The sequence below is a fragment of the Salmo salar genome, chromosome 20 (assembly GCF_965601325.2).
Source record: "Salmo salar chromosome 20, fSalSal1, whole genome shotgun sequence".
In the NCBI taxonomy this organism is placed as follows: Eukaryota; Metazoa; Chordata; class Actinopteri; order Salmoniformes; family Salmonidae; genus Salmo; species Salmo salar.
The window spans coordinates 12,910,036-12,935,428 of NC_138310.1; the positions used below are offsets into that span (position 1 = coordinate 12,910,036).

Genomic DNA, 25,393 nt, shown 5'->3' on the forward strand with positions numbered 1-25,393 from the left:
TTGGGGATAAAAACTGTTGAGAAGCCTTTTTGTCCTAGACTTGGCACTCCCGTACTGCTTGCCATGCGGTCGTAGAGAGAATAGTCTATGGCTGGAGTCTTTGACAATTTTTAGGGCCTTCCTCTGACACCGCCTGGTGTAGAGGTCCTGAATGGCAGCCAGCTTAGCCCCAGTGATGTACTGGGCCGTACGCACTACCCTCTGTAGTGCCTTGCGTTCAGAGGCCGAGCAATTGCCGTACCAGGCGGTGATGCAACCAGTCAGGATGCTCCCGATGTTGCAGCTGTAGAACCTTTTGAGGATCTCAGGACCCATGCCAGATCCTTTTAGTTTCCTGAGGGGGAATGGGCTTTGTCATGCCCTCTTCACGACTGTCTTGGTGTGTTTGGACCATTCTAGTTGGTTGTTGATGTGGACACCAAGGAACTTGAAGCGCCCTGTCGATGAGAATGGGGGCGTGCTCGGTCCTCCCTTTCCTGTAGTCCACAATCATCTCCTTAGTCTTGGTTACGTTGAGGGAGAGGTTGTTATTTTGGCACCACCCGGCCAGGTCTCTGACCTCCTCATTTTCATTTTCATGACCTCCTCCCTATAGGCTGTCTCGTCGTTGTCGGTGATCAGGCCTACCACTGTTGTGTCGTCTGCAAACTTAATGATGATGTTGGAGTCGTGCCTGGCCATGCAGTCGTGGGTGAACAGGGAGTACAGGAGGGGACTGAGCACACCCCCCTGGGGAGCTCCAGTGTTGAGGATCAGCGTGGCAGATGTGTTGCTACCTACCCTCACCACCTGGGGCAGGCCCGTCAGGAAGTCCAGGATCCAGTTGCAGAGGGAGGTATTTAGTCCCAGGATCCTTAGCTTACTGAAGAGCTTTGAGGGTACTATGGTGATGAACGCTGAGCTGTAGTCAATGAATAGCATTCTCACATAAGTGTTCCTTTTGTCCAGGTGGGAAATGGCAGTGTGGAGTGCATCATCTGTGGATCTGTTTGGGCGGTATGCAAATTGGAGTGGGTCTATGGTTTCTGGGATAATGGTGTTGATGTGAGCCATTACCAGCCTTTCAAAGCATTTCATGGCTACGGACGTGAGTGCTACGGGTCTGTAGTCATTTAGGCAGGTTGCCTTTGTGTTCTTGGGCACAGGGACTATGGTGGTCTGCTTGAAACATGTTGGTATTACAGACTTAAATCAGAGACATGTTGAAAATGTCAGTGAAGACACCTGCCAGTTGGTCAGCACATGCCCGGAGCACACGTCCTGGTAATCCGTCTGGCCCCGCAGCCTTGTGTATGTTGACCTGTTTAAAGGTCTTACTCACATCGGCTACGGAGAGCGTGATCACACAGTCGTCCGGAACAGCTGATGCTCTCATGCATACCTCAGTGTTGCTTGCCTCAAAGCGAGCATAGAAGTGATTTAGCTCATCTGGTAGGCTCGTGTCACTGGGCAGCTCGCGGCTGTGCTTTCCTTTGTAGTCTGTAATAGTTTGCAAGCCCTGCCACATAAGACGAGCGTCGGAGCCGGTGTAGTATGATTCAATCTTAGTCCTGTTTTGACGCTTTGCCTGTTTGATGATTCGTCGCAGGGCATAGCAGGATTTCTTGTAAGCTTCCGGGTTAGAGTCCCGCACCTTGAACGTGTCAGCTCTACCCATTAGCTGAGTGTGAATGTTGCCTGTAATCCATGTCTTCTGGTTGAGGTATGTACGTACAGTCACTGTGGGGACGACGTCCTCGATGCACTTATTGATAAAGCCAGTGACTGATGTGGTGTACTCCTCAATGCCATCGGAAGAATCCCGGAACATGTTCCAGTCTGTGATAGCAAAACAGTCCTGTTGTTTAGCATCTGTAAAAGTGTATTATTTGGTCCCATATTCCTAGCACACTGATTAAATCAAACTTGTGACTACAACATTGTTAGTTGCATTTGCTGTTTGTTTTGGTTGTGTTTCAGATTATTTTGTGCCCAATTGAAATGAATGGTAAATAATGTATTGTCATTTTGGAGTCACTTTTATTGTAAATAAGGTTTGAATATGTTTTTAAATACTTCTACATTAATGTGGATGCTACCATGATTACGGATAGTACTGAATGAATCGTGAATAATGATGAGTGACAAAGTTAGACGCACATATATCATGCCCCCCAAAAAATGCTAACCTCCCCTGTTATTGTAATGGTGAGAGGCATGTCTTGGTTTTAGGATTTGTGCATCCTTAACTTAATCACTAATCTTAATAAACCATTAATTCAGTGTTGGAAACCATTCAAAGTGCTGTAATTTCTAAACCGTTCACCCGATATGGATGAAAATACCCCAAAATTAAAGTTGACAGCCTGCACTTCAACCTCATAGTCACTATAATTTTAAATCCAAAGTGCATAGCCAAAACAACAAGAAATGTCACTGTCTCAATACTTAAAGCCATTCTTTACCTTTAGAAATATTTGCATTTAAAGACTAGAACTGTCTTGGGTGTGACAATAAACAGTACATTCGGAAAGTTTTCAGACCTCTTCACTTTTTCCACATTTTGTTACGTTTCAGCCTCATTCTAAAATTGATTCATTTTTCCCCCTTCATCAACCTACACACAATACCCCAAAGCAAAAACAGGTTTTTAGAAATTAAGAAATGTATTACAAATTTTAAAAAAAGAAATACATTTATATAAGTATTCAGACCCTTTACTCAGTACCTTGTTGAAACACCTTTGGCAGAGATTACAACCTCGCGTCTTCTTGGGTATGACACTACAAGCTTGGCACACCTGTATTTGGGGAGTTTCTCCAATTCTTATCTGCAGATCCTCTCAAGCATTGTCAGGTTGGATGGGAAGTGTCGCTGAACAGCTATTTTCAGGTCTCTCCAGAGATGTTAGATCGGGTTTATGTCCAGGCTCTGGCTGGGCCACTCAAGGACATTTAGAGACTTGTCCCGAAGCCACTCCTGCGTGATCTTGGCTGTGGGCCTAGGGTCATTGTCCTGTTGGAAGGTGAACCTTCGCCCCAGTCTGGAGGTCCGGAGCACTCTGTAACAGGTTTTCATCAAAGATCTCTCTGTACTTTGCTCCATTCATCTTGCTCTCTCCTGACTACATTTACATTTACATTTAAGTCATTTAGCAGACGCTCTTATCCAGAGCGACTTACAAATTGGTGCATTCACCTTATAATATCCAGTGGAACAACCACTTTACAATAGTGCATCTAAATCTTTAAGGGGGGGTTAGAAGGATTACTAGTCTAGTCTCCCAGTCCCTGTCTCCCAGTCCCTGCCCCTGAAAAACATCCCCACAGCATGATGCTGCCACCACCATGCTTCACCGTAGGGGTGGTGCCAGGTTTCCTCCAGACGTGAAGCTTGGCATTCAGGCCAAGGAGTTCAATCTTGGTTTCATCAGACCAGAGAATCTTGTTTCTCATGGTCTGAGAGTCCTTTAGGTGCCTTTTTAGCAAACTCCAAACAAGCTGTCATGTGCATTTTACTGAGGAGTGGCTTCCGTCTGGCCACTCTACCATAAAGGCCTGATTGGTGGAGTGTTACAGAGATGGTTGGTTGTCCTTCTGGAAGGTTTTCCCATCTCCACAGAGGAACTCTGGAGCTCCGTCAGAGTGACCATCAGGTTTTTGGTCACCTCCCTGACCAAGGCCCTTCTCCCCCGATTGCTCAGTTTTGCCGGTCGGCCAGCAGCCAACTCTTGGTGGTTCCAAACTTCTTCCATTTAAGAATGATTGAAGTCACTGTTCTTGGAGACCTTCAATGCTGAAGACATTTTTTGGTACCCTTCCCCACACCTGTGCCTCGACATAATACTTTCTCGGCGCTCTATGAACAATTTCTTCAATCTCATGGCTTGGTTTTTGCTCTGACATGCACTGTCAACTGTGGGACCTTATATAGACAGGTGTGTGCCTTTCCAAATCATGTCCAATCAATTTAATTTACCACAGGTGGACTCCAATCAAGTTGTAGAAACATCTCAAGGATGATCAATGGAAACAGGATGCACCTGAGCTCAATTTGGAGTCTCATAGCAAAGGTTCTGAATACTTATGTAAATAAGATTTTTTATTTTTAATACATTTCCAAAATATTCTAAGAACCTGTTTTTGCTTTGTCATTATGGTGTATTTATGTGTAGATTTGATGAGGAAAATGTTAATTTAATCAATTTTAGAATAAGGCTGTAATGTAACAAAATGTGGGGAAAGTATTTCTAAATTAAATGTATTTTATGTAAGCCTACCTTCAATTAATTTAGAATTGAACGAAGTAAAAATGGTGTGATTTTATTGATTTGAAGCAATATTTTAGGCAATATTTAGCAAATACTTTTAGACTACTGTACCCTTGAAAAAATGTCAGCTAATCCAAGGCAGATTTTTGTCGATGCCTTCTGAAACTAAGCCAAGCGGAGGATGCATTGAGAGGAAATCTCCTGAGACAGCCAAACTCAGTGTAAACTGTCTCCAGACCTTTTGCAGCCAGACGTTTTCTACACATCATGTTCCCATTTTGACAGCGTTCCCTTCCTGGTTGTTTGAAGTGATCTTGTCGCGTTGATGTGCTTTGATATTATTCTTTGGCCTTTCTGTGGTTGATCAGCTATTGTAGCTAGCCTAGCGAAACCCATTATTAGATGAACTTGTTCTAAAAACCAGAAGTGAAGTTTTTCACTATCTTAAGTTTATCATGTAATTGAATGCGGTGCCATTGTCTGTTATCTCCTGCTTCCTCCATGAGAAAGTGTGAGGCGATAAATGAGGGAGCTCAGAGGTCTGCTGTCTTGTTAGTCTTATCTCTCCAACAGAGGCAGCGGCGCAGAAATGAGAGTGACACTTCACTCTTGGCCTATCAACTTTGAACAGATACTGCTGCACAGAAAGAGAACATGTATGGATTTCATAGATCTTTGTCTCTCACGGAGGGCTGCACTCTGTCAGTCATTTGTTTTCTGGGCAAACTCTCTTTCTCTCGTTGCGTTCTGCATAGACAAACAGGGGGAACGTGTAGCGCATCCCAAACACAAATCATTCAGAGAAAGCCAAGGGGTTGTGTGGGAAAGATACACGCAAGAGTGACATTGAGAATTAGATTCGTATGGATAAATTATATTATTTAAAAAATTGATGGATAGGCGATATATTGAAATTACCATTGAACAGCAAGAATTTGCAGATTGTACCGTTTTTTTAAAGAAAAATCAACAAACTAGAAAAGCATAACTTTTTAAATTTGTGTGCTCGCTCCTTTCTGAAGATCATATGGACGTTGTTTGAGATTATAATAGATCTGCAAATATCTACCGTTGGAATTTGACTGAATTGTGCACTAAGGACTTTCATGTGGATGTCTCTCCTCTCTCAGAGCTCCCTCCTGAGAGGGTTGGCCGCAGGTGCAGCATGCCGGGCAGCGCTCTGGACAAGTGCCCCTCCATAGAGCCATCCACCTCCACCCCCTTCAAAGTCACGGTGAGCATTCATCAGTGCACCTACTCTACTCTACATCTCTCGCTGTCTGTCTGTCTGTCTGTCTGTCTGTCTGTCTGTCTGTCTGTCTGTCTGTCTGTCTGTCTGTCTGTCTGTCTGTCTGTCACAAACACACAGCTACACTATTGTTTGTCTCATGCCCTCTAGAGGTCAGTGGGGAGCATGAGATATTTGACATCTACTCTGTATAAACCTTCTGCATGTAAATAGTGTAGGCCACTACGATTCCACATTTGTAATGCTTTTGATGTACAGCTTTGGGTTTTAAAATCCAACAGGTGTGGTTAGGTCCTTGTCTCAGTATCTTTCTTCAGCCAAGAAAATCTATTTCCTGGCTATTAATGGTGGAGGCAAGACTCCGGTGCCTTACCCCCTTAGGGAAGGTCCTTGTTATTTCAACAGAATATGATCAGATAATTGTGTTCCCCTGAGAGCGGATGATGGGAGCTGACAGTGAACATAAAAGGTTGAGTGATCACACACACCTGTTGTGTTTGTAATGTCATGCTGCTAATCAGTGGCCTTTCTTTACTGTAAGGTGGAGGTAATGTCGTTCACCTCTGTTGGATTGAGACGAGCACAGTAACCTTGACTGTGTTTAAATGGAGTCTAGGTAGATGGAGGAGCCCTCAGGTCAGGCTGGTGGTGCTAGAGGACCAGCTCCATGTTGTCAGATGGCATTTTGACTCTCAGCGGTCACGCTGGAGGGAGAGACAACAGAGATCTTGATCAGCTTATTCTCGTTTGCTTCACTGCCACAGAGCCTAATCAATTGTTAATGACTTGTTGTGTAACCAGAGATGGGACTGCGAATTCCCAGCCAAACAAAGCCCTGGCAGGCTGGCGTAGAACTGTTGCTAGCCTAGCTACGGTATAGCCTAGCTGAGTCGTTGTGCTTGTGGTTCAGTCGCCGGTGCCTCCAATGCCATCCTGGCTGAGTTCTCCTACGTGCAGGTTACCATGGTGACATTACTGCTGAGCGCCTCCCTCCGTGTGGTTCGTCATACCTGAGACACGTCAGTGGATTCATTAGCTGATTAGAGCATGGTGACGGATTACCCTTGCTCTTTGCATTCTAGGAGAGACATCCAGGCCTTCAGTGTATGACACAATTAGTGATGCAGTGCCTCGCTTCTCATTTCACAATCTCTCTCTTTAAGGATAATGCCTAAATATAGGTTAGTACAGACATCTCCTCTCTCCTTCTGTGTGTCTCTCAGGATGTTCTCAAATGGGATAAAGTTGAAATGAAATGATGCACACAATGAAAGCCGTAGGATGATACGGGATGGTGTTGACACACTGTGGCTCCTCCCGCTAATTGTCTCGTGTCTTCCTGTGGGACTGAAGGGCAAGAGGCTGGCCGTCATGAGCTGAGCTCAGAGTGGTTGGGTGGGTGGGAGGGGGACCTGGAGCCTGTTGGAGCAGGAGAAAGGGGGAATGAGGACCTCTGGCTGTGAGGACAAGGCCCAGCGCCCCAGGAGGAACTCAACACCCCTAGCAGGTGGTCCATGTGAGAACCAGCAGGAAAAACCAACAGAGAGGAGGAAATCCCACCAGTCTCATTCATACCAATCTGAAGCTGTAAAGAGAGAGAATTTCCACTGTAGTTTGAACACAGCCGTGAGTCTTTGATTTGAGGTTCTGCTTCTAGGTCTACTTACTGGCTCGATCAGCACCACTACTCAATGGCGTGTGCCAAACTCCTGATTTGTGTTTTGTTTTTGGAGTGGTCAAACGTACATGCAGCACTGCAGTCCCCCCAAAAAAGAAAAGCAAAGGCCAATCATTGTTCATCCATTGTGCCTACCTGCCTGCCCTACCCAGCCCTACCCTACACTACTCTACCCATGCCAGAGGTGCTCTGTAGGGGAGCTGGGGTCTGCTGCATCATCAAACACCTCTCCCTCCTCCAGCCCTGTCGAGACCCATCAATAATTCCCCTCCCAGTCACTCTGCAAATGTCATTGGAGGGGAAGGCCTAAGAATAGAGCGCCCAGAAAATTCCCCACAAATTACAGCAGGAAAGGAGTAATGCCTCCCAAGAGACTGTCATAATTGGAAGGGATGGTTTCTTTGCCAGAAGCAGAAATGTTTGGAAGGTCTTTTGAAGGACTAATTTGCTTGAAGGTTCCCGTTTTAGAAATGGGAGTCGACTTCAACCAGTACAGCCTCAAGTCACCTCGTCATCGAGTGCTAGGCTATAGTCAACATCTGTAATGTGATATCATGAATGATTCCCTCCTTTTTTGTGCATTTTAGTTGTCAGTGTCATGCATTTCTTGGATACATTGACGATTTCCTTTCTGTTTGCATGGAGCTCGTGATTAATTGCGGAGTTGGTATAATTCACATGGCACAAATATAATGTAGGCTGTAAAATGTAACAAACTGTACATTAAAATTACCCTTGGTTAGGCTACTCTCTAGAAGGAAATAGGCTTTTATTTTTTTTAGGAGCAGGGCTTGTGCAATTTTGCAGATGGATATTTTTCTCTTCTGGCTGAGCAAAAGTTTTATTTTTGGCTCGTGTTGTTCCTTGAAACAGACTCTGTTAGGACTAGTGTCGACAATTATTCAGGAAATGGTCCATTTCACACATCCGCATGCACAGTGCAGCTACATTAGCTATGGTGTGATGTCTGTGAGCTGTTCATTTGTTTCATGTGTGAGCCAGTAGGAAAGGAAGTGTGAGACCAATCCCAGTGAAAAGCTGTTCTTGGATTTATTTATCGGTGTCTGTCCGGTGATTAAGACTGGGAATTGCCAGGGACCTCACAATACAATATTATCACGATGCTGTGTGCTGATGTGATGTGTATTGCGATTCTCACAATTCTATATGTATTCCGATTCGACACTGTGATTTATTGCGATTCGATGTTCCAAATATTGCTTACCATATGTCTAGCTGCAGAGGGACAAGAGCAGGCCATGAAAAAATGAGTTTTGTTTTGTCATGAAAACAACAGTGCTGAAAACAAATTGGCTCCATGTTTAAAAAGAAGATGAAGAACAAGCTATGAAGGAAAAATACTAGAGTTTTGGTGCAGGTACAGCCAAACTAGCGCAAAAACCATATTGCGATATTGTGAAAAGGATACGATATATTGTAAAAAAAAAAATAATGTCCCGGTATGAAGCTGTATCGTTTTTCCCCCCCCCCATCACTACTGGTGATGTCTTTTTGTCCTTAATACCCAAAGCCTTATGCAGTCTTTTCCCATCTTTCCTCCCACTGTCTTCTTCTATGGCAGGTATAGTTCATTCATTTGCTCAAATAATAATTCATTCAATTCATTAATTATACAGGGAAGTAGCCTTGCTTAGTATTTAGGATTGCAGCACCATCATTATCTCATCAAATGATTGTCGCTGAGGCTGTATCTTGTTTTTCCCCCACCACTACTCTAACACAGACAGGTCTAGGTCTTCTTAGAAATAATCCAACTCTTTTTAATCTCTCTCTAATCAGGGCAGCCTATCAAAAGCACATGCTCAGCTTTCCCCTCTGAACTCGCGGCCGCTCCAGTCATGTCATTTTATGTGGAATACAGTTTTTTTTTCTCCTCCCCACGCCCGCCAACAGTTTCCATGGTAACAGGGACTTAGGGGAGTCGCACATCAACACGGCTGCTTCTGCTGTGTGTGCACAGCGAGCAGATGTGTCGGAGAGATCCACACAACAATGCACTGCTCTCTCCAAATGCTGCGGATGAGAGGAGACAGAGAGCGGGAGAGCACTCAATCAATATAATTTTTCTGTTGTTGCTCCACCATTTATACTGTTATTTTTTTTAAATGTAAGGAGAGTCTGAGTGAATTTTCACCCTCTGGTTTCTCTCCTCCCGCCTGGGCCACGGCAACTCCCCTCTCTCCCTGTCCAGGGTTTCCTGAGTCGCAGACTGAAGGGCTCCATCAAACGCACCAAGAGCCAACCCAAGCTGGACCGCAACAGCAGCTTCAGAAACATCCTGCCGGGCTTCAAAACTGCAGACAATGACAGGTGAGATGCAACTGAACAAGTCCTTCACACACACACACACACACACACACACACAGAACTATTTTCCAACGGGACAAACTATACATTTAGGTGAGGTTTGTTTCTCGCCTGAGTAGCCTCGTTTCACTGTCAAAAATAAAATTAAACATTTAGTGTTCAGCGAAATAACACCTCAATGCCAAATACAGGTAGCCTAGTCAAATAACTAACATCCAATCACATTAACCGGTACTCTCTTGCGGGAATTCCACTAACGGTCCGTATGTAGCCAAACGTAGCTGCTGCTCATCCTGTTTGCTCGAAAATTGATAAATGGTTAAAAAATGAAGGCCTGCGTCCATAGAGACACATACCAGCTCTACTGGTAGTACTGCTACTACCAGCAGTACAACACCTGCACCTGTCGACAACACAAGTTGTTCTGCTTCCATGAGCACGTCCAATGCTAGCATCAGTAATTCTACATTTGTTGTTAGCCCAGCTAGCATGGACACCGACAGTTGTGAATCTGATGCAGCCAAAGAGCTACTGCCCCCTTAACCGGGAAAGCACCGAACAACAGACATGGACGTTGGACCATCGAAGAAGCGCAAATATGATGAGAACTACATTGATTTTGTGGTTCACTTATATTGGGAGTAGTACCTTTCCTCAGCCACAGTGTGTTATATGTGCGAAAGTACCATCTCACAACTCAATGAAACTCTTGCGCAGACATTTAGAAACAAAACATGCTAATTTGAAAATTAAGCCGCAGGAGTTTTTTGAGCCAGAATTAAGACATGTATAAAAGCAACAGTTACCATTAAAAAGAAGGGGCTAGAAGCGTCTTATATGGTGAGCTACCGAGTGGCTAGGACAGGCAAGCCACATACTATTGTGGAGGACTTAATTATTCTTGCTGCCGCGGATATGGCTGGGACAATGCTGGGGGAAAAGACCCCAAAAAACTATACATACAATGGCTTCATCAAACAACACTGTTTCACAACGTATCAGTGACATGGCAGGAGATGTTTTGGAACAATTACTGCTTCGCATACAAGCCAGTGAATTCTATGCGTTACAGCTGGGTGAGTCAACAGACGTGGCGGGCCTGGCACAGCTCCTGGTATATGTCCGTTACGTTTATGAGGGGTCAATTAAGGAAGACATCCTCTTCTGGAAACCAGGACAACAGGAGAGGATATTTTTAAAGTACTGGACAGCTTTGTGATGTGAAATGGACTTTGGGGGTTAAGATGTGTTGGTATCTGTAATGATGGCGCAAAATCCATGACAGGGAGTCATAGTGGAGTGGTAACGCACGTGCAAGCAGTTGCTCCCGACGCCACTTGGGTACACTGCAGCATCCACCGAGAGGCTCTTGCTGCCAAAGGAATGCCTGACAGCTTGAAAGACGTTTTGGACACTACAGTGAAAATTGTTAGCAAGGCCCCTGAACTCTCATGTATTTTCTGCACTATGCAATGATATGGGCAGCGACCATGTAACACTTTTACAACATACAGAAGTGCACTTGTTATCAAGGGGCAAAGTATTGATGCGTTTTTTTTTTATTGAGAGACAAGCTTAAAGTTTTCTTTACTATCCATCATTTTCACTTGTCTGACCGCTTGCATGATGATGAGTTTCTCACACGACTGGCCTATCTGGATGATGTTTTTTCTCGCCTGAATGATCTGAATCTAGGATTACAGGGACTCTCCGCAACTGTATTCAATGTGTGGGGCAAAATTGAGGCTATGATTAAGAAGTTGGAGCTCTTCTCTGACTGCATAGGTCTTTCCATCATTTTATGATTTTTTGTGTGCAAATGAACTAAAGCTTACGGACAATGTCCAATGCGATATAGCGAAGCACCTGAGTGAGCTGGGTGCGCAATTACGCAGGTACTTTCCCGAAACAGATGACACAAACAACTAGATTCGTTATCCCTTTCATGCCCTGCCTCCAGTCCACTTACTGATATCTGAACATTACATTTACATCATTTAGCAGACGCTCTTATCCAGAGCGACTTACAAATTGGTGCATTCACCTTATGATATCCATTGGAACGACCACTTTACAATAGTACATCTAGTACATCTAAGGTGGGAGGGTAGGGGGGGTTAGAAGGATTACTTTATCCTATCCCAGGTATTCCTTAAAGAGGTGGGGTTTCAGGTGTCTCCGGAAGGTGGTAATTGACTCCGCTGTCCTGGCGTCGTGAGGGAGCTTGTTCCACTGTTGGGGTGCCAGAGCAGCGAACAGTTTTGACTGGGCTGCGCGGGAACTGTGCTTCCGCAGAGGTAGGGAGGCGAGCAGGCCAGAGGTAGATGAACGCAGTGCCCTTCTTTGGGTGTAGGGACTGATCAGAGCCTGAAGGTACGGAGGTGCCGTTCCCCTCGCAGCTCCGTAGGCAAGCACCATGGTCTTGTAGCAGATGCGAGCTTCAACTGGAAGCGGAGGAGCGTGGTGACGTGAGAGAACTTGGGAAGGTTGAACACCAGACGGGCTGCGGCGTTCTGGATGAGTTGTAGGGATTTAATGGCACAGGCAGGGAGCCCCGCCAACAGCGAGTTGCAGTAATCCAGACGGGAGATGACAAGTGCCTGGATTAGGACCTGCGCCGCTTCCTGTGTAAGGCAGGGTCGTACTCTGCGAATGTTGTAGAGCATGAACCTACAGGATCGGGTCACCGCCTTGATGTTAGCGGAGAACGACAGGGTGTTGTCCAGGGTCATGCCAAGGCTCTTAGCACTCTGGGAGGAGGACACAATGGAGTTGTGTCTTGCCGAGGTTCAGCTTGAGGTGGTGATCCGTCATCCACACTGATATGTCTGCCAGACATGCAGAGATGCGATTCGCCACCTGGTTATCAGAAGGGGGAAAGGAGAAGATTAATTGTGTGTCGTCTGCGTAGCAATGATAGGAGAGACCATGTGAGAATATGACAGCGCCAAGTGACTTGGTGTATAGCGAGAATAGGAGAGGGCCTAGAACTGAGCCCTGGGGGACACCAGTGGTGAGAGCACGTGGTGCGGAGACAGATTCTCGCCACTCCACCTGGTAGGAGCGACCTGTCAGGTAGGACGCAATCCAAGAGTGAGCCGTGCCGGAGATGCCCAACTCGGAGAGGGTGGAGAGGAGGATCTGATGGTTCACAGTATCAAAGGCAGCAGATAGGTCAAGAAGGATGAGAGCAGAGGAGAGAGAGTTAGCTTTAGCAGTGCGGAGAGCCTCCGTGACACAGAGAAGAGCAGTCTCGGTTGAATGACCAGTCTTGAAACCTGACTGATTTGGATCAAGAAGGTCATTCTGAGAGAGATAGCAAGAGAGCTGGCCAAGGACGGCACGCTCAAGAGTTTGAGAGAAAAGAAAGAAGGGATACTGGTCTGTAGTTGTTGACATCGGAGGGATCGAGTGTAGGTTTTTTGAGAAGGGGTGCAACTCTCGCTCTCTTGAAGACGGAAAGGACGTAGCCAGCGGTCAAGGATGAGTTGATGAGCGAGGTGAGGTAAGGGAGAAGGTCTCTGGAAATGGTCTGGAGAAGAGAGGAGGGGATAGGGTCAAGCGGGCAGGTTGTTGGGCGGCCGGCCGTCACAATATTTCATCTGGAGAGAGAGGGGAGAAAGAGGTCGAAGCATAGGGTAGGGCAATGTGAGCAGGACCAGCGGTGTCGTTTGACTTAACAATCGAGGATCGGATGTCGTCAACCTTCTTTTCAAAATAGGAGGATAGGGGACATAGAGAGTCAAAGGATGCAGAGAGGGAGGAGAGGAGGGTTGAGGAGGCAGAATCAGGAGATTGGTTGGAGAAGGATTGAGCAGAGGGAATACATGATAGGATGGAAGAGGAGAGAGTAGCAGGAGAGAGAGAGCGAAGGTTGCGACGGCGCAATACCATCTGAGTAGGGGCAGAGTGAGTAGTGTTGGAGGAGAGCGAGAGGGAAAAGGATACAAGGTAGTGGTCGGAGACTTGGAGGGGAGTTGCAGTGAGATTAGTAGAAGAACAGCATCTAGTAAAGATGAGGTCAAGCATATTGCCTGCCTTGTGAGTAGGGGGGGACGGTGAGAGGGTGAGGTCAAAAGAGGAGAGGAATGGAAAGAAGGAGGCAGAGAGAAATGAGTCAAAGGTAGACGTAGGGAGGTTAAAGTCACCCAGAATTTTGAGGGGTGAGCCATCCTCAGGAAAGGAACTTATCAAGGCGTCAAGCTCATTGATGAACTCTCCAAGGGAACCTGGAGGGCGATAAATGATAAGGATGTTAAGCTTGAATGGGCTAGTGACTGTGACAGCATGGAATTCAAAGGAGGAGATAGACAGATGGGTCAGGGGAGAGAGAGAGAATGTCCACTTGGGAGAGATGAGGATTCCAGTGCCACCACCCCGCTGACCAGATGCTCTCTGGGTATGCGAGAAGACGTGGTCAGACGAGGAGAGAGCAGTAGGAGTAGCAGTGTTTTCTGTGGTAATCCATGTTTCCGTCAGCGCCAAGAAGTCGAGGGACTGGAGGGTAGCATAGGCTGAGATGAACGCTGCCTTGTTGGCCGCAGACCGGCAGTTACAGAGCCTGCCGGAGACCTGGAACTCCACGTGGGTTGTGCGCGCTGGGACCACCAGGTTAGAGTGGCAGCGGCCATGCAGTGTGCAGCGTTTGTGTGGCCTGTGCAGAGAGGAGAGAACAGGGATAGACAGACACATAGTTGACAGGCTACAGGAGAGGCTACGCTAATGCAAAGGAGATTGGAATGAAAATTAACTAAACAACTGGGGAAGCGAAAGAGCAGGGCATCCCTCACTAACCATTCACTGAAACACTCAAATATAACTTTTCCAACTTCCACTTTAGAAATTATAATTGATGTAAACTACAGTGGTTCAATGTTTCCAGGAATAGGCTCAAACTTAGTTTATTCAGCTAGATAACTTGGTACAGTATTCTTCCGTGAAACCCACCCAGTGCACCGTATCCTATGACGCCGTAGCTAACTAGCATGCTAGCATCCAATAACACACAGTTAGCACCAATACTTGGTTACAACAAACTACCAATGGATCATTTGTGTCCGCGTCTAGTTTCTTTCATAACGCAGAAGTAATTAAACGTTGGCTAGCTAACACAAAGTCAGTCCTGCTAGCTACACAAGTGGACTACACAACTCGAAAGAGAGCCTCATTGAAATTGGAACAAGAGGTTCTGTGATAATTGAATTTAATCAGAAGCCACTCCCAGATTTCTGGATTGGGCTGCGCTCAGAGTATCCTGCCTTGGCAAATCGTGCTGTTAAGATGCCCTTTGCAACCACGTACCTATGTGACAGTTGATTCTCGGCCCTCACTAGCATGAAAACTAAACACAGGCACAGACTGTGTGTGGAAAATGATTTAAGACTGAGACTCTCTCCAATATAACCCAACATTGTGTAGTTATGTGCATACTTTCAAGCACACCCTTCTCATTAACCTGTGGTGAGTTATTCACAATTTTCGATGAACAAATATGATGTTATATGTAAGATGGCTAAATAAAGAGCAAAATGATTTATTATTATTTGTGACCTGGTCCTATAAGAGCTCTGTCACTTCCCACGAGTCGGGTTGTGACAAAAACTCACACTCATTCTTATGTTTAATAAATGTATCGTATAGTGTACATGTGGCAGGCTTACAATGATGGCAAAAAACAACATTTGAGAGTGCGCTGACCCTGGTGCTAGAAGGGGTAGGTGCGCAGCTGGAGGTTGAATGTTTGAAGTGGTACGGGACTATAAGAAGCTTGGGAACCACTGCTCTGGGGAAATTCAAGCGGATGTTAGAGGGCGTTTTTACTGAAGAATGTGTTTTTTTCATATGATTGTGTTTTACTTTTCGTGTTTTGTGTGTTTTCCAGGTATTGTGTAATTGATGTGTATATCGATACTGCACGTATAGTGTAATTGTTGTTTATTTTTGTTTGATAGGCCGTCATTGTAAATAACAATTGGTTCTTAATTGACATACCTGTATAAATGTATAAAATAAAAACTTCAGTCCTTCTCTCCAGCTCTCATACTGTGGGGCTGTGGCACCTCACTGGGTGGTAGAATGACACTCTTCAGTCAGTATCGTGGTTGCTGGCTGTTCTATACTGTTGCTGTGAATCATTTTACATTTTATTCATTTCGCAGACACTCTTATCCAGAGAGTCATGCAGGGATTTATATGGTTCTTAATCTACACACACAGTACAGGCTCTTGTTGAGGTGGGAGAGGGATTGGCTGAGCTGTGCTGTGCTGTCAGGAGATTTCATCCACCGTTACACCTGCCCATTAGCCCGGGGCTGGACGAAGAGCAAATCCTCCTCATGGCAACCACAAGGCAGGAGAGCCTGATTTATTATCTACACATCCACTAGAGTGGCCATGCTTGTTTTTTTTTTTTTTTTGGCAAGTCCGTTAAGAACAAATTCTTATTTACAATGACGGCCTACCCCGGCCAAGCCCTAACAACGCTGGGCCAATTGTGCGCCACCCTATGGGACTCCCAATCACATCCGGTTGTGATACAGCCTGGAATCAAATCAGGGTCTGTAGTGACACCTCTAGCACTAAGATGCAGTGCCATAGACCACTGTGCCACTCAGGAGCCCAGTGTGTACACTCTCCTGGAGTAAGGGAAAGAGGGATACATAGTCAGTTGTACAACTGAATGCCTTCAACTGAAATGTGTCTTCTGCATTTAACCCAACCCCTCTGAATCAGAGAGGTGCGGGGGACTTCCATAATCAACATACATGTCTTCGGTGCCTGGGGAACAGTGGGTTAACTGCCTTGCTCAGGGGCAGAATGACAGATTTTTACCTTGTCCGCTCAGGGATTTGATCCAGCAACCTTTCAGTTACTGGCCCAACGCTCTAACCACTAGGCTATGATGCAGTGGACCATAGATGCTTGAATTGTGGGTGTTACTTTTGAGGGTGTGTTTGTGTGGGTGTGTTTGGAACTGGCATCCTAGCTCCTGGCTCTAGTAGTGTAGAATAGCAGACCGAGGTGGTGCCATCATCACCAGTCTATGGCAGGTCCACTCCTCTCAATGAGTTCACACAACCCACTGAGTGAGCGTTTGTGTTTCTATAATTACATGGACTTCCCTCAAATATAGAGATTGAATGAAGTAGCCTATATCTGTTAGTGAAGGGGGGAAATCGATAGAGTTACATATATTACAGTATTATTTTGAACAATATTGTATCGATACTTTGACTCCAAGTATCGTACAGCAGGACTAGCTAGTGCTAGTCGGCTGTACATGTGCCAAAACGTCATCCTATAGCTTGTTGTCCATCTTTTTAAATAGTGAGCCAACATGGTTTCAGCACTTTTATTTCCGTAACTGATATAAACTCTTTTTCTCACGCTTTCTCGTCTCTCTGCATTCTACATATAGTGAGCAGTATCTTTAGAACATCAAATTGCAATAAAATCGCAGTATTGTAACGGCTGTCTGAAGTAGTAGACCAAGGTGCAGCGTGGAATTTGTTCATCTTTTATTTTAGATGAAAAAAGGTACTTCACAAAGAAACACAGATGACAGCCAAACAGTCCTGTCAGGTATCCTAACACACTAAACAGAAAACATCTACCCACAAAACCCAAAGGAAAAACATGCTGCCTAAGTATGACTCCCAATCAGCAACAACGATGTTCCTGATTGGGAGCCATACCCGGCCGAAACAAAGCAATCCCCAATATAGAAATACAGACATAGAATGCCCACCCAAATCCCACTCTGACCAAACCTATATAGAGACATAAAAAGGCTCTCTCAGGTCAGGGCGTGACAAGTATTGAGTCGCAATACATATGTGACCGACCGGCTCGATTCAGTCTTATGTAGCAACATTTGAAATTGTGTTTTTTACATTGGATAACAGTAGAGACTCACTCAGAGCTAGAAAATGGTATATCATACACTACAGTTGAGGAACAATGGGAAAGTAATTCTGCTTTGAAAGTTGATAAACTTGTAACCTCACTTTTGAGAAAATGGCCCTTGAATGTTTTGGTAAACCTACTGGAGAGCTCTTCTTTGTCTACACCCATTCAGCATTGTTCACACCCTCTTAAGCCTTAGCCCCGTCGATTTCTTTAAGGATTCACATGTGAGGCCATGTACTAAACAACCAAGATTTAAAGACTAAAGGCTGGTTTATTCTACGTCTATCGACAGTTGTCGCAGTGACATCAGAACATTCTATTGTTGTCCGACATCAAACTTGTTGTTATGAAAAGTTATAAACACAAAAACTACAGGCTGCATGAAATCAGCAGCCTGGTGGTCCAAAATAGCATAACTAGTGTATTTTAACACCAATAAACCCACCCATTTAGTATATGTCAATCTAGCAAACCAGGCAACTAAAAGCAACTTTCTAAGCAATGTTTTTGTTAGTTTCTAGCTAATGTTAAGTTAGCTGGCTAGCCAGTTCAAATATTGACCATATCATATAGCTGACAACATCTTTGTTTTAGCTCATTTGTCCTCAATATTACAGGAAAATAAACTCACAACAAGATCATTATTTACAAGTTAATGGCGAGCCAATTACAGAAAATAGCTTACAGTTGTGAGTGTGATGAAATAAAAGCAGGGCATTCTACTGGAGAGTTTTAGAACTTGGACACTGTCTCGTTGGCCTAATGTTATACGTTTGGTGCAAGTCATGTTCTTCACATTAGCGTCTCTGGTAAACACATGTAAAATCAAAGATTTGTGACAAGCACAGGATACAGAAGGTCTAGTAAAATGGTTACTTGCACAGTGGTATTTTGTTTAAACATGTAGCTAACTAGCTAAACAATGAACCATAATCCCAACTCATAATATTACAACCCTGCATGAATCTGCAGGTAGCTAACCAACTAGGTTCAATGTTAGGAAGCTAGCTAACATTAGGCTATAGCTAGCAATTCAAATGGCTCTGGTTAAAAATGTATTTTGTTTGTCAATCTAGCAAACCAGGCAACTAAAAGCAACTTTCTTAACATTGTTTTGGGTCGTTTCTAGCTTGTTAGCTAATGTTAAGTTAACTAGCAATGCAAATGGCTCTGAGATATGAATAATATTACTACACAGATCATACACTTAACATTAGCTAGCAAGCCAGCTAGCTACAGTACGCTTTAACTTGAAATGAAAACGACTTTCTGACCAAATTAAAAATGTATAATATCTGAAAATGTAGCTAGATAGACTATCTTACATGGATGGACGCTTCTCCCTCTGTCACGGATGTCATGGTTGTCCTTAGTTTGAAAATGTAATCCGGAGACTAGTTTTATACAAAAGCCTGCTGTGTGTTCTCTTTTCGACTCCCTGTGCATATTCGCAATCAAAAGGCAGAATTGTCTCCATCTCCTTAGCTATTATACTCTAATTCCACCGGGCATTCCACTGATTTCAAAACTTGGTCCTCCAGAAAGTGGAGAGGAACACTTTTTCAGTTCTACTACGTGTCATGACTGGCCTGTAAGGATCCAAATAGGTCAGATCAGGTTTGCAACAACTGACTTTAGCCAGACCCACTCTCACATGCGCGGGGGGGGGGGGGTGTTAACAACTCATGCCCTGTTGTAAATCAAGGTAGAAGATTCAGGTCCCCCTCTCCAAATTCACCGAAAGAAGACTCTTGCCGAAGCTCTAACACGTTCTAAAGCAAATACTGGAACAATATTGTGAACGTGGGGAATGGTCAGAGGCGATCTATAGAACACTAATGTCATATAGTTTATTTTGTGATGTCATTAAAAATGTTAAAGGAAATACCTTAGTATTCCTACTACATGTGTGAAGTGTCCATCCTATGCGTTGTGCATGTAATATGAAAATTTGTGTTTTTGTTAAGAGAGGGATATGATTTGAGAAACTGAGTGAGCCCTGAGTGTGAGGTCAGAGAGCGTGTCAGCCTGACGGAACCACCCCTTTCTAACAAACTGTATAAAATGATGGGTTAAGAATTAACATATCGGACCAGAGAGACGTAGTGCTGCAGCTCACGTATAAAGTGGCTTGAACTCTGAATCTCAACAAGAGGTAGAGACGATAAAGTCACCTCCCGGACAATCACTGGTACGGCTGATTAGCTGTTCTAAGTAAAGTATCTAGAAAAGCGAATTGAAGTGGGAACTTTCTACTACTCTGCTCAAACCACCGTAGTACTCTACTCTCATCACCCAACTAGAAACCGTCAACACGGCTGGCTAGCCTATCTTCAAAGAGGCATCTTCCAGAGCGAATGGAAGGAAAATAAACTCTGTAGTTCTGTTCAGGACTACACGACAAGTCACCGGATACCGGACAACTACAGAAAAGGACAACAGTAGAAGACTTGTGGAACCATTTTGGGACATATCAGAGCCTTACAAGCGTGCCGCTAAAAGGCACAACCCCCTTTCCAAGGCGGCCCGGTTCCGAGAGAGATACACGGCGAACCAAGGCATTTTCACGTAAATACATTCATGATATCTTACTCCAAACGGGTGGCGGTTCGTGTGCAAAGTATAGGAGTACTAATAAGTGAGAGTAATTTTTAAATGTACCACGTTTGTGTCTCTGTCCCTCTCGCCCTCTCCATGTAATTTGTAACAAGCAGCCATATTGTTGCCAGTCCGCTCGGGACCAGTTTTTTTATGTATTAAGTCTGTATGTTTATCCTGTGTTACCATTTAGTTAGCTAGTAAATAAATAATTAAGCCATTTGTGTTGTACTGAATCATATGTAAGGCTTGGGTTTTTGCAGATGCAAGGAGGTTATGACTGTTCAGAATGATGATATGATACAAGGTTATGATTAATAAGTTGACTGTTTATAGATGTGATAGGTAAGGTTCTTTAAGCCTTTATGATGCGCTAATATAGTGGGCTTTCTCCATATTCCATAGCTACACACTGTGTTGTGACTTAATGCCATGTGTTTGGACCTCCTTTGTCTTTGAGACATTTGTTCTGCTGACCCGGGTCGCCTTGGCCTTTCTTCAGATAGATGCACAGAACAGTGAACTGAGGAAGAGGCACCTACCCAGGGCTGTACTGTTTCAGTGGTCTCACTTCCATCGCCTGGTTAGCCATAGTAAAGGTTTCCAGGTCATATCTTTACCCCAGCTCAGGGCAGTACTGTACAGGCAGTGGCCTACTTAATCACAGTCGCACACAATGCCAGGCATGTGAACAGAACACAGAGTAATACCAGGAGATAGGAAGGTTTCTCAGATGCATGAGTCCTTGTGTCTATGTTTGGGCTTTAAGGGAGAGAAATAGGAAATTATTATAATTATTATTTTATTAAAAAATATATATTTTTAGCCCTTTTTCTCTGCAATTGGTAGTTAGTCTTGTCCCATCGCTGCAACTCAACTACGGACTCGGGAGAGGCGAAGGTCAGAGCCATGCATCCTACGAAACACGACCCTGCCAAGCCGCACTGCTTCTTGACACACTGCCCACTTAACCCAGAAGCCAGCCACACCAATGTGTGAGTGGAAACATCGTACAGCTGGTGACTGAAGTCAGCTTGCAGGCACCCGGCCCGCCACAAGGAGTCCTTAGAGCGCGATGGGACAATGAAATCCCAGCTGCCCAAATCCTCCCCTAACCTAGACGACGCTGGGCCAATTGCGCACCGCCTCATGGGTCTCTCGGTCACGGCCGGCTGTGAGCCTGGGATCAAACCCGGGTCTGTAGTGACGCCTCAAGACTGCTGCGCCACTCAGGAGACCAAGAGGAAATGTTTTGATGGCAAGCTGCTGTCTCAGGTTCAGAGCCTGATAACAAGATGTATTTATATTAAATAGTCACACAGGCATGCATTCCAGCTGATACTGTATACTATATTTCTATTGGCCTTGTTGAGCCAGTGATTGCTCAGTGGGTAGGTCCTCTGGGTTCTGGACCAAAGCTGCGAGTACTAAGAAAGGGCAGTGGTGCTGCTATGTTCTAAAATATGGACGTGATGGGAGTATGTGCATGCAGTGAAGGGCCCGACGTAGTGGTTTAAGTATAAACATTATAGCCCAGTGATTTAGTCACCAAATAAGTAGTAACTTTACCCAGGAAATGCACTGAATAGATTATTGATTAATGTACTGTATATTCTCAGATGCATCCTAACTGTTTCAATGTCACTCAGGTATTTACTGGCATAGCCCAGGCAGTCAGGGATTAGCGATATGGATGTGGCGCCTAATAATTACCGGATGAGGATTTGGCCTCGCTGTCTGCAGCCTTTTTGAGTCTCTGAGATTCATGCTTAATTGGATGACTTGCTGGCATTTCATGCCTTCTGGAAGGTGAGGGAATTCCCAATCTTGCAGGGTAGCCTATTATTATAGGCTAAATCTGTACGATTTCTCACTTTTCAATGGTCATTTCCAAAATTGAGATCTATCTATTGATTACTGAATAATATAACTAATAAAATGCCTCATGACTGGATCCATACATTACCGTTAGGGACTGGGTCTTCATTGTATTGTCTAATTGCAATACTGATGTCAAATCTCCTTTTCCATATTTCTGTTAAAATGTAATTGATTTATTCCGATAAAGCCTATTTCATAAATTAGTCTGTTTTAGTAGCTTAGTAACCTGTAATTGTAAGTTATGCTTCAGTGCTATTTCATTTGTCTTATTGCCTCTGTTGTTCATGAATTCAGCTTGGACCACAAACCTCTGAACAGGGCCACATTTCTTGGCCTTGTTTGACTTAGCCTAGGCCTAGTCCATGAGAATAAACAACTGCGAAATGTCTCCATGCATGCCCTTTCACTCAGTGTGGTGCATCTGTTATAAAACATATTTGTCTCAACAATACAGTTTCAGCGTGTGTTTCCTAAGATTAGGCTTATCAGGCAATCATCAGCTAACAATTTATATTTTTAACCCACACAATACAATGCAGCATGTTTTTTTTACTTGTTTCTATTTCAAAAGTAATGACATTTCACATTATCAGCTTGGAACAGAGGCACACAAATCATTGACGAAACCTATTATGTCAGTACCGTATGTAGCTTAGCCTTTTATATAGAGGGTTTTGTTTTCAGAGAGATTGATAAGACATGCAAGAGCCTTCATTCAGATAAAGAAAAGGCCACCCAGCAGGGGGCAGTCTGTTGGCAAACAGCAGGTCAAATTCCACGTTTTCACTTCTAGAGATTCATTTTACACAGCAAATGCATTGCATTCGATAGTGACCGCACTTGTAACTTACCGCTGGTTTGTAGAAGACATTACACATTGGTCCTTGTATCAGAACAGACCCTTTTGTCGAGACTTTCAGTCAAATATTCCTGGCATGACTGTGCTCTCTTGCTTAATCGGCTTGGAGCCAAGCAACTTAATAATGCAGGCCCATACGTTAACTCCTGTCAGGAGCAACCGGGAGAGGGCGGGGTTGGGAGCTTCTGGTTGAAAGAGGCTGTCATCATGACATGCCTCTCTGTTTCTTCTCAACACTGCCTGACATGGGAAATGACTCGGAGATCTTCTCACCGACAGACTGCATGCTAATCCAGCCCTGCTCTAGTCCTGTCGCCATTCGGAGCCTACGAGAGCCTGTAAACACCATGCCAGGAGGACAGCATTGTTTATTACGCTGGTGGTGCTGTACCGGGTTGCCTATCAGTTTTGTGTCTGACATTTTAGCACACGTTTGTTGAAAATACGATACTAATGGCTACAGAAAACAAGATTCTGTCTGCTGCAAGACTTTTTTGTCGACGCACTAGCCCAGAAATGGCAGCGCTACTGGAAGTGACATCATGGGTGCAGGTCAGGAGAGTGTTGTGGTGCAGATCTTGTTGATGTGGAAGGTTACAGTATATGCTGGTACATTATTACCAGAGGGCATCGTTCTGACTGAGCAGTGATCTGATCAGGCAGTGGAAGTGGTAAGCTATATTGTTTACGGCAGTGAATCCCACTGATCAGCACAAAGTCCCTATCTTGTTACTTCGGATTTATTTGTTTTAAATGAGAGCTTAACTCAATCCTTGACCGCTGCGGTTCATTGTTGCACACGCACGTACTTATTTGTCCTGTGTGGGTTTCTGGCCTGTAATTGGGTACCCTAATTGTTAAAGGGCCTTTAAGCAGGAGATAAATCACTTTGTAGGACACAGTCCAAGTTTTGGGCTGTGATTTCGCCATCTCTCCTATTCTTTACTAAGATGTCTTTGTTTTTCCATTATGCCACTTTTAATACAGTACTGCTAAGCAACCTATATTATCCTCCTCTGGAGTACTCAACGGTTTTATGCCGAAGATGATAATTGTTCACTTCTCATGCAATAATGGGGAGATGAGCAGAATACCCTCAAGGTACCAAAATTCTGTGGGTGACGTAAGTTATATGTCATGGTCGTGTGGCTCAACCTGCGCTCACTTCCATGTAAGACTCCAGACACAATCATTTGTGTGAAAGGAGAAACAAAAAACATCTTGTGAGGTGTAGAAAAGAAAATAGGCTGAAAATTGCCCACTTACCCGTGAACAGTGTCAGTTGCCAGGAAGCAAAGATACCATTTTCCTGACGCAGTGTTGTCATAGAAACACAAAAAACCTGACACTTAAGTGTGTGTGTGTGTGTGTGTGTGTGTGTGCCTCCAGTAAGTTGTGCATGAGTGAAAGTCTTTGATTCTCAGAGGTGACTGTTTAATGGATGTAACTCTTTTGACACAATAGGGAAGATAAGGACCACTTATGCTTTACCCTTGTTCTAGAGCTCTGAACTGTTCTGAGTGCTGCACTCTGAACAAGGCTACTGAATTCTTCTGAACAGAGTACAGCTTCATACGATCCGATTGACCAAACAGCATACCATATGGCCTCACCTTGTACTGCACCCCCTAAGTACGTGGTGCAGCACCACTAACCTTTGGTCTGTCCCTGCTGCTGCTTCTATGAAAAGTGGAACGAGAAATGGAGAGAGAGAGAGCTGTGTGATCTGCAGTGAGTGACTGCTACTCCCCAGAGGCAGATCTCTGTGTAGGGAGCAGGCCAGTCCGTCACAAAGACAGCAGGACAAAAGACCACACTCGCGCGCACACACACTGCAGCGGGGGGGGGACCAGAGTTACAGCACACTAAACAGCCTGCTTCTGCTGCGCGCGCACACACACGGAGACAGACAGACAGACGAAAGAGAGGGTGAGGGGGATAGAGAGAGGGAGCACAAGACGGTGGGCACGAGCAGTCCTCCGCCAGATAGAGGGAGAGAGAGGGAGCAGTGGCCCACTTAAAGGAGAGGAGCGGGGGAGGAAGTAGGGCAGGCTGTGGCTCTCTCGGCGGGGCTAGAATAAAAGGTCCAGAGGAGACAGACAGACTGGGAGGGAAGGAGAGCAATAGGCTAGCAGCAGCACGCTGTGCAGGCTGAATGAGCCCCACCATGCTTTCCTCCGCTCTCACCACACAGAAGAAAATGGAGCACTGAGACGGCTTCCTCATCCACCACCTCTTTCTCCTCCTTGCTCAGATTGTTCCCGGGGATTCTGACGGAATGTCTGGTGAGTATTCCGCCTCAGACTCCATCATCCATCTGATGGACTGCACTGTCTCCATCTCAGTGTGTTAGGAACACTTGACACAGTGCATTCTACGCAAATGTCTCAGAATTTCTATATAGGCTTTGAGGGTGTTTCTTGTGTTTGGATGCAAGGCAGTAGTCTTGCTGTCGTCCTGATTGTTCTGGTTTTTATTTCATAGAATGAAAATGTTGAATGATGGCTTGTCGCAGTCAATATTTGCTCCTAGTAGACACATTAATTTGTGTTTAGCCAGGCAGCATAGTGTTCCTTTGTGGCAGAATAGATGCACAACTCTGTAGTTCACTCTGTAATGACAGCTCAAGAATGTCCTCGACCT

At 44.8% G+C, this 25,393-nt stretch overlaps 1 protein-coding gene across 2 annotated transcripts in view; it reads left to right on the forward strand.

The window, feature by feature from the left end:
- The window catches only part of LOC106580127 (disabled homolog 2-interacting protein), a 120,797-nt gene that overhangs the window by 61,687 nt on the left and 33,717 nt on the right, over window positions 1–25,393 (forward strand). The window contains exons 2-3 of one of the 2 annotated variants that reach the window (XM_014160830.3): window positions 5,380–5,483; window positions 9,389–9,507. In XM_014160830.3, the coding sequence (XP_014016305.1) occupies window positions 5,380–5,483; window positions 9,389–9,507 (223 nt within the window). Of the gene's footprint in view, window positions 1–5,379; window positions 5,484–9,388; window positions 9,508–24,291; window positions 25,036–25,393 lie in introns of those variants that run through there. The other variant, XM_014160831.3, reaches the window with a different exon arrangement.